The 10,337-nt window shown below is 48.0% G+C and overlaps 1 protein-coding gene across 7 annotated transcripts in view; it reads right to left on the reverse strand.

Moving 5' to 3' along the window:
- LOC122551418 (disintegrin and metalloproteinase domain-containing protein 23-like) overlaps positions 1-10,337 on the reverse strand; it is a 153,935-nt gene that overhangs the window by 51,463 nt on the left and 92,135 nt on the right. For 4 of the 7 annotated variants that reach the window (XM_043693274.1, XM_043693276.1, XM_043693277.1 and 1 more), the window contains exons 13-14: positions 7,456-7,546; positions 4,319-4,370 (exon numbers count right to left, since the gene is read on the reverse strand). In XM_043693274.1, the coding sequence (XP_043549209.1) occupies positions 4,319-4,370; positions 7,456-7,546 (143 nt within the window). The remainder of the gene's footprint in view (positions 1-4,318; positions 4,371-7,455; positions 7,547-10,337) is intronic. The other 3 variants (XM_043693275.1, XM_043693280.1, XM_043693281.1) reach the window with 1 other exon arrangement.

Raw genomic sequence — 10,337 nt, forward strand, 5'->3', positions numbered from 1 at the left:
AGACACCCGGGTTCAATTCCCGCCTCAGGCGACTGACTGTGTGGAGTTTGCACATTCTCCCCGTGTCAGCGTGGGTTTCCTCCGGGTGCTCCGGTTTCCTCCCACACTCCAAAATGTGCAGATTAGGTGGATTGGCCACGCTAAATTGCCTGTAGTGTTAGGTGCAGGGGTAAATGTAGGGGAATGGGTCTGGGTGGGTGCGCTTCGGCGGGTAGGTGTGGACTTGTTGGGCCGAAGGGCCTGTTTCCACACTGTAAAATAATCTAAAAAGGAACAAATAATTGTTCACGCCTCAGCTAAACACCAGGATGGTTAACACACAGACTTATATATATTAATGATTAAGCCTGATCTCTGTACGTTAAAAAATACAATGTATACATTTGAATGGGATCACCAATTGTATAGATATCAAAGTATTGTTATGAATGAAGTCTAGTTTTGGAATTAAAAAATGTCACTCGCTGCAACTTCCTCACTTCTGTAGTCCCATGCCCTGGAAATAATTGGCAAACAAGTCTCATACTTGGTGACACAAGCACATTAGGTTACTGTGATTAGTGAACAAGGATGCGGAAAATAATGTTGAATACCTACGTCGTGGAGTGAAGGAGGACTTGACTCAATATTGCAGAGCACTGGCAACAGGCAGATAGACTGACAGACATGCGCACGCACATACACACAGGTGCACACACTCTCTCACACACACACACTCACTCTCTCTCCCACACACACTCTCTCTCACACACACACACTTTCTCACACACACACACTTTCTCACACACACTCTTGCTCTCTCTCACACTCTCTCTCTCTCACACACACACACTCTCACACCCACAGACACACACACTGTTATTCTGAAATTCCTGTTGAATAAAAGGAGTAGTTTGTCCCTGTGGAACTAGTCACCTGAAGCCCTTAGTTCCCTCCGACCATCACCAGCACATGCAGGACCCCAACCACACTGACCTGCACAGTAGCCAGTATACACAAACGTGCTCTTTTTTCCTAATCTTCACATCGTTTCCGCTCTTCCACAAACATTGCAGAGCTCATAGATACTCGCCCATCGCAGCCTTAGGCAGGGAAGGACTGCATGCCCCACCTCCACTCCAGTTCACCCTCAAATTCCCACTGCAACCCCCCATCCCAAATCCATCATGCCCCCCCAAGTAACACCCCATTGCATTTCCAGATCTCCCATTCTCCCTACAGTCCTAAGCTTGAATTTCCTCTGTGCCTCCCTGCAAAACACTCCCAACAATCTCCAGTTGCTCCTCAGCAGTGCTGTCCAGTAGTAACCTCCAACGTGCAATCGTGACAGGCCGCACACTGCCCCACCCGTCCCTGAATCCTCACCCCACCTGCACCACTACCCACACTGCTGCACAAAACTGTGGAGGTGACTGGCACCTCTGTTGTCTCAGCAGCGCCACATGCAGCGGTGGCCAAGACCGGGATTACAAGCTGACCTCAGACTCCGTCTCAGACTGGTTTATGTGAGGCGGGGAAGTGAGGGAGCAGGTTTGGAGGGGGTGGGGGGGTTGGGGTAAGAGGATTGGAATGTGAGGGCCAAGGTCTTCATGGGGAGGCCTGAGCATGATGCTCTGATAGGATCTCCCCGCATTCCCCACCCCCAAAAAACATTTTCAACTCAAAATCTGCAGTAGGCAGCCTTAAGTGAACTTGCTAACAGTGAGGATTTTTTTTATTCATAGAAATAAATCTTTGGTACCTGTACAATTGGTCATGCTGTTCATATATGTACATTGCATATATATATATATATTGCAAACTACTGGACCTGTGCCTCACAACACACTTCACATTCAACAACCAAATATATGAACAAATCAAAGGCACACCTATGGGTTCACCCATCTCTGGACTCATAGCAGAAGCGGTAATGCAAAGGTTAGGACAGACAGTCTTACCGCAAATTCAACCCAAACTCTGGGTCAGATATGTTGACGACACCTTTGTAATAATTAAAAACACAGAAATAGAGAACACACACCGGATCAACAACGTCACATTCACAGGAATCCGATTCACTAGAGAGGAAGAAAAGGACAACCAACTCCCATTCCTAGACGTGATGGTACAGAGAACACCGAACGGAGATTTCACCACAAAGGTATACAGGAAAGTCACACATACAGACGAAGTCCTAAACTATAAAAGCAACCACCCCAACACACACAAAAAAAATTGCATCAAGACACTGTGGATGGCATGGTGGTACAGTGGTTAACACTGCCTCACAGCGCCAGAGACCCGGGTTCAATTCCCACCTCAGGCGACTGACTGTGTGGCGGTTGCACGTTCTCCCCGTGTCTGCGTGGGTTTCCTCCGGGTGCTCCAGTTTCCTTCCACAGTCCAAAAATGTGCAGGTCAGGTGAATTGGCCATGCTAAATTGCCCGGAGTGTTAGGTAAGGGGTAAATGTCGGGGTATGGGTGGGTTGCTCTTCGGCGGGTCGGTGTGGACTTGTTGGGCCGAAGGGCCTATTTCGACACACAGATTCAATCAATAAGCACATCGACCTGGACCCAATATACCGGCCACTGCAGCGGACAGGTGGAACTGACAACTGGAAGCAGCAGAGACAAACCACTATAAATGCCGGAGGAAACACCACAGAAGCGCTTCACAGGAGGCTCCCAAGCACTCAGGATGTCACCTAGACAGGGGAAGAAACGTCTGCAACAAATTCCCAGCTCGGCGAACAGAACCACAACATACGTTGCATGTCTTAACATTACAGAGAAGAGACTGAGTTAATCGAATTTACAGTTATCATATTTACAGTTCTGTTTATTAACCATCCAGTCTCTTCGTATTTAGCTGAGGCTTCAGCGGAACCCAACTACTGAGTGGGCCCTCTGTTATACGATAGCAAAGGAACTTTCTTTAACCCCCAGCTTATGGGTTGCCATTGTCCATTTGACTGTCCTGATAACAGTGAGGATGGTTTGGCTGCTTCCTCCTTGCCCACTGCAGACAGCTCAGGGGAGAGCGGCAGAACGATGGGGAATTCTCTATCCAGAGAATCTTATACCACCTCCTCCCGGTTGTGATTGTAAAGAGGTTAGCTAAGTGGACCTCATGGAAAATATGAGTTCCCTGGTCCAATCAGGGAGCCCTGGCTGACAGACATAAACAGGAGTGTCAGAGGTTCTGTTCACTCTGAGCGCTGGCTCTGAGGGAGCTGGATCAGAGTCAAGACCTCTCCGCATGTAAATAAAGGGTGACTTGGTGACAGGATACCGGCCTCTGTTTGATTATTCCAATCACCCGTCCCCACCCTTCACTGCCCCAACTCACTAACGCAGTCTGCAAAACCCACCAATGGGGAAAGTGGGCTATTTTCCCCTGGGTGTGCCCCAGTTGAAGGTTGCGGTGTGGGGCGGGGTGGGGGGGGGGGGTGAAGTGGAAAGCCACTTATTGTCATTTTGTCGCAGTTTATTCATCAATGGCAATGTCCCAACTTGTTCACATACAGGAAGGCCTAGTCCAGGAGGAAGCCCACTAGCCAATGCTCTCAGGGAAGGAAGGGTTGGGAGGTGGAAGAAGGTGTCACTGCCAGATCTCATCTCTGCCAGGCCTTCTCTACCTCATTGCTTTGCGTGAGAAATCCTGATTTCAGTTCCGACGTTGCACAGTTACCTTTGGGTGCATTATAAAGGGAATCAAGAGCAATATGGAGTTTGACTCAGTATCTTTAATAAACTTTCCCTTTGTCTGAGAGCACAGTGTTGGCCAGTGGACAGCTGTAGCAGAAACTGGTGCCGAGGAGGGCCAGAGATCCCAGACTGCACACAGCTCAGCTCTCCATAGTACAAGGAGGCTGTGGAGCAGCCAGCAAAAAGGACCAACACGGACGATCACAGGTTAGGACTATCTGGGATTGGATCGGGGGAAGAAAACATGAGTGGAATCATCACAGAAATTCTCAAACAAAGGCGGTTTGACATGAAATAGATATTCCCGCTCGCAGGCAGATCACGATGACGGGTCATAAACGTGAGGGTAGCTGCTCACACCTTCAATAAGGAGCTCGGGACTTCCTAACCTGGAGAGTGGTGACAGTGTGGGATTCACTACCACGGGGGGGGTGGGGGGTAGTCGGGGTGAATGATATCAGTGCACCGAAGTAGAGGCGACAGAGGTACGGCTGGGAGAATGCTACTGGAGGTTATGGAGTTAAAACAGAATTGAAGTGGGGGGGTGGACACACATCAGGAGCACAGACACCATTGGAGTCCAAAGGCTCTATCACCGCAACGTAAACTCAGCGCATTCATACCCACCCTGGGTCTTCCATGATGCATCCTGTCCACGAACCTGGACACTCGCATTCTTCTGGGGGCAAGAGAGAAAAGGACATTATCAGTGTCTCCTAATTCTACATACAGCCCACATGTACTGGTCTGACTGCTGAGTTTGAACGGAGCATACCTCGCAGCCCTCCCTTTGTATCTGCGGCTGATTGGCTGCAGGGGTCAAGTGTAACGCCCAAACAACCAGCCCAAATTGAACCCCACCTCCCCCCACGTCCCCAACCCCTGCATTCCTGCACTCCCACCGCACCCCACCCCGGCATTTTACCCCAGTGCGGGCAAGAGATGGAAATCTGTGATGGTGTCACGGTTCGAAACAATGTCAGCCCACAGTGGGTTCGTTCCGAACCGGAGCCCAGCTACTGCTTCCACGCTGAGGAGCGACAGGCTGGAAGAGGTTGGCACAGCACTGTGAGGTCAGAGGTGGAGGAGGTGGAACTCCTGGGCAACGGCTCTGCCAACCAGCCTATGGGCGCAGGCCTCCTTCCATGTTAAATACCACCCGCGTGCGACTGCTCACAAAAAAACTAATGACACTTCAAAGGGAACGTCAGCCTTGAGTATGGGAGATTAAGGGGTGATCTCATTGGGACGTTTGTGATCTTGAAATGGCTGATGGAGGAGAACTATCCCCCCAGTAGGGGAGGCATAACCTCTAGACTAGAGGTAGGCCATTCCGAGTCGATATTTTCGCAGGGAGGGTGGTAGAAATCTGGAATTCACTCCCAAAAGCTATCTCTGGGTCAATTAGCTTAATGGCAGGCCAGGATTAGTGAGGAGAGTAACATCAACTTCCATGCAACATCCTGCTGCTTTCTGTGCATCATCAGGAAGGTGGAGTCTAAACTGTTACTTCATTGGGCTGGATATTTCATATATTACCTCCTGGATAAGGGGAGGACAGTGGTTTACAGTAACTAAGATTTACAGTGGTTTACAGTAGCTACAGTAAGACACAAGTTATTACACTCGATGCAGAGCTGATGCAACATTCAGAGAGAAGATCTGAGACCCAATTCCCGGATGTGAATAAAGACTCCGGATCTGAACAGATGGTCAGGTACCCTCGACTCCATGGGGAGCCTCAGTCTCACACCTCCCCTCCCTCTTCCTTTGAACCCCCCCCTCTCGCATCAAAGCTGTTTGGGATCTGCAGGTTCCACCAGAAGACTTCACTGCTGCAAGTTGGGAGCTCAGAGGAGAGCGTTCTGAATCGATCCCGCTGCTCCAGGACAAGACAATCAGCAGAGGCAAGATGGCAGTCTGACCGCCCCGATGTGAAACCGCCCCCTAGGACCAGCAGCCACTGAGAAAAACAGCCTTTCAGCTAGAAATAAGCCGCTGGGAAATTAATCAATATTTTTTCTTTGCCAATTGGCCAAGTTTTAAGGTCTGATGACCCAAACAATTTAATTGTCTTTTTTTTGCATGCATGGGGAAATTGTATATTTGTTGTTTATGCAATAGTAGATACTTTATACATATTAAACCCTTTGTTCACAATTTCTGCACTCCCGCACCCCAAGGGAGTGTCTGTAGTAAAACACAGTATGTTTGTTGACATGAAAAACCTATCTGACTAATTTTTTTTGCTGGACATGATAAAGTAGATATTTATCGAATTGCTAAAATTTTAAATTCAAACTCTGTTACAACCAAGTTAGGAGTAGCAGAGAGACAGTAGGCCATTCACCCCTCTGAACTAGCTCTTTATAGTAACGACAGGCCAGAGGGAAAGCTCAAACATACCCCAGGCGAAGCTGCACTCTATCATTTCAATTTCAGAAGGGCAGATCATTCATCCAAATGATCAATGCAGCAACAATAATTGCATTTCTCAAACACCTTTAGTGTAGCAAATGTCCCCAAGTGCTTCACGGGAGCATCATAACGATAATACAGAGGAATCTCGAATATCCAAAGGACAAGGGCAGGGAGTATATCGTTCGGTTAATCGAATTCCAGATAATCAAATGCCAAATAACATAGTTCAGCCAAGCATCAGGACCTTGTGATCTTGCCGGATAATCCAATATTTGGAGAATCGAATCCCGGATAATTGAGGTTTCTCTGTACATGGCACCAGGAAGGCAGTAGTTTGGTAGCCATATGCTTGGTTGAAGAGGTAGGTTTTAACAATCATGGAGGCAAAACAGAAGAGGAGGATAAGGAAGAAAACTCAAGAGCTTAAAATAAGACAGCTGAAGGTATGAACACCAATGGGAAACAGGGCAGCACAGGAGGCTACCACTGGAGAGGTGCAGAGATCTCAGAAGGTGCACGGCTGAAGGTGCCCATAGAGACAAGGGTTGGCATTTTCTGCTTGCACAAAACACCATTTCCCCCAAATTACTTACTTGTACCTTGGGTCAATCTGCAATACTGGGATTCTGCAGCTTGTACTTCTGGCAGCTGCCACACCCTCCCCAGTGGCGCTGCTGAGCGCAAGAGCCGCTGGCCTCTGAATGGCTGGCAGATACAAGCAGCTATCTCTTCCATCACTAAGGGGGGGGACCTTCATTCCAAGAGAAGGTATACAGGGGTGACTCATCTCTGCCTGACTGGCTTGTGGGTTCAGTGGGCTTCTCAATGCCTCTCAAGACCCATTGCCCCAACAAGATTCCGACCCAGGAAGGGGGCAAGGTCAGGCAGAATATGAGAATTTCAAATTGAAAATGGTGTCATGATTAGGGTGGAGTTGGAACACCCAAAAGCTCATCTGTTATCTCCTGCTCCCTCCCTCACCGTTCTGAACCATTAATATTTAACGGGCTGACACCAAACATTGTACACTTGGCTGTACATCTTTCTTATTTATGACAAAAACAAAATAGCATAGGAAGCAAGAGAAAGGCAAAGCTCCAAATGATGTGCAGCAATGAACATCTCACGTCCAGAAAATACTGAAGGAAACAGGTGCGTAACTTGCAAACATCTTAAACGTTCCCATACTAAAGGTTAGGCATCTTATTGCTGGAGATTTTGTGGGGTGTGGGGAATGGGGGCAAGGGGGTCTCTCCCTCACAGATTATGTACCAGCACAATACAACACTCTTCACATTTCCATTGTTAGAGGCACACGCTTGGATAATATTAACAGTACTTACTTTTCCTCTTTGATTCAGACTCCCACTGTATGCCCAGGTTCTGCGCAAGGCCTTGCCCTAGCACAACTGGCATCGACCACATATGTCCATACTGGGATTGAGAGATTAAAATAGGAATACAACATGAATTAGGATAAGGTTGGCAACCCGTGACCAGTGGAGTTCCACAGGGATCAGTACTGGGACCATGACTGTTTACAATATGTATTAATGGCTTGGAGGAAGGAAGCATATGTACTGTAGCCAAATTTGCAGATGACACAAATATCAGTGGATAGGCAGGTTGTGAGAGGGATACAAACAGTTCACAGTGGTATATTGATAGGTTAAATAAGTGGGCAAAAAGTTGGCAAATGCAGTACAACGTAAGAAAAAGAGAAGTTGTTCATTTTGGAAGGGATAACAAAAGAATAGAGCATTATTTAAATGAAGAGAAAACTGCAGAAAACTGTGACACAAAAGGGACTTGGAGGGTACCTGTGCATGAAACACCAGAAGTGAACACACAGGTACAGCAGGTAATCATAGAGTCCTACAGCATGGAAACAGACCCTTCCGTCCAACTAGACCACGACGACCAGCTGGCCAAACCAAACTGGGCCTGCTCCTGGCCCATATCCCAAGCTTTTCCTACTCCTGTACTTAGCCAAATGTCTTCTAAAATGTTGTATCTGTACCTGCATCCACCACTTCCTTTGGAAGTTCATTCCACACGTGAACCACTCACTGTGTAAAAAAGGTTGCCCCTCATGTCCTCTGTAACTCTTTCTCCTCTCACCTTAAAAATACGGCCCCTTTTGATCTTCCCTAAAATACGGAGAAGACCTTGGCTATTCACCTTATCTAGGCCCCTACAATTTTATAAACCTCTATAAGGTCACCCCTCAACCCTCCTACACTCCAGTGAAAAGAATCTCAGCCTATCCAGCCTCTCCTTATGACTCAAACCCAATTAGGGAGCCGAATGGACTATTGTTATTTCAAGGGGTTGGAGTATAAGAGTTTTACTGTAACCGCAGAAGGTGCTGGGGAGACCGCATCTGGAGTACTGTGGGCAGTTCTGCTCTCCTTATTTAAGGAAACTTATTGATTCATTGGAGGTAGCTCAGAGAGGCCTCACTAGAATGAACCCTGGTACAGAGGGATTGCCTTATGAGCAAAGGTTATGGGCAGCACGGTGGCACAGTGGTTAGCACTGCTGCCTCACAGCGCCAGAGACCCGGGTTCAATTCCCGCCTCAGGCTGTGTGGAGTTTGCACATTCTCCCCGTGTCTGAATGGGTGTGCTCCAGTTTCCTCCCACAATCCAGAAATGTGCAGGTTAGGTGAATTGGCCATGCTAAATTGCCTGTAGTGTTAGGTGTTGGGGTAAATGTAGGGGAATGGGTCTGGGTGGATTGCGCTTCGGCGGATCGGTGTGGACTTGTTGGGCCGACGGGCCTGTTTCCACACTGTCAGTAAGTAATCTAATCTAATCATAACGAGGTGGGAACTACTCACTGGAGTTTAGAAGAACGAGAGATGATCTCATTGAAACCTAGAGGATTCTTAAGGGGCTTGACAGGGTAAGTGCTCATGGGAGGGTCCAGGAGCAGAGGACACACTCTCAGAATAATGGGGCACCAATATAAGACGGAGATGAGGAGGCAGTTCTTCTCTCTGAAGGTTGAGAGTCTTTGGAACTCATTGCCACAGAGAGATGTACGGGAGGAGTCCTTGTGTATACGTAAGGCTGATTCTTGATCAGTAGGGGAACCAAGGGTTACGGGGAAAGGGCAGGAAAGTGGACGTGAGGAGTGTTGCCATGATTCTATTGAACGGCAGAACAGGCTTGAGGGGCTGAATGGCCCATTCCTGCTCCTATTTCATACTGTCTTATGATCTAAAACATTGTGTTGCTGGTTCATAGATGCAGTCCATGCTGACCCTACGTTGAAGAGGAATGAGCTTCAAAGGAAGATCCAGCAAGGTCAAACTATCCAGCACAAGGTCACTGTGGGATACCTAAAACATTCCAGGGTACAGCCAGTGAATTGTTTCACCTGAACTCAGGACAATGGGAACAAACACAGCAATTAGTGAAGCAACTTCGGTTTGCAGTGACCTGTTGTGTAAATTAGTATCAGGCATATTTATACAGGAGCATGGATTGTATCAGAGGCTGTCAGATTGGAAGCTGGTCAAGACTTAGTGAGTTTGGGTGGAAGGCTTCCTGAACTTTAGGAAGGTTACAACACAGAAGAATGCCATTCGATCTATCTTGTCCATGACCATTCTCCATCAGAGCAACTCAGCTAGTTCGTCTCTTGTCAGCCATCCCCACTTGCTCTGCACTTTTCTTTTCAAATAATTCGGTACGGTCATTTTGAGGGTTAGGATGGAGTGCGCCTCCCCCACACTCTCATTCCAGATGCTAACCACTCGCTCTGGACAATGGGTTTTTTTTCCCGGAGATTTTCCTGATGTTGTTGTTGACTGTTATGCCAAGCTGGTGTGCTCCGGTTCCAGAATGTTCTGCCAGTGGGAATGGTTTCTCTCCCCATCCCGCTCTGCCCAGGCCCTTCATGATTTTAAACACCTCAATCAAATAATGATCTCCTCCCAATGTCCTCTTCCCTGAGGTGAACTGCTCCAGTTTCCCTGAACTGTCCTTGTAACTGGTGCCAGGTAGGGAGGGTGAGGGGTAGGGTATCGGATGGGTAGGGGGTGGGTTGATTGCCCATTGGTGAGTGGGTAGGGTCTGGATTAGTGGTGCTGGAAGAGCACAGCAGTTCAGGTAGCATCCGAGGAGCAGTAAAATCGACATTTCGGGTATAAGCCCTTCATCATGAATAAAGGCAGAGAGAAGGGTGGAGAGATAAGCTAGAGGAGGGTGGGGGTGGG

Source organism: Chiloscyllium plagiosum, chromosome 7 (assembly GCF_004010195.1).
Source record: "Chiloscyllium plagiosum isolate BGI_BamShark_2017 chromosome 7, ASM401019v2, whole genome shotgun sequence".
Taxonomy (NCBI): domain Eukaryota; kingdom Metazoa; phylum Chordata; class Chondrichthyes; order Orectolobiformes; family Hemiscylliidae; genus Chiloscyllium; species Chiloscyllium plagiosum.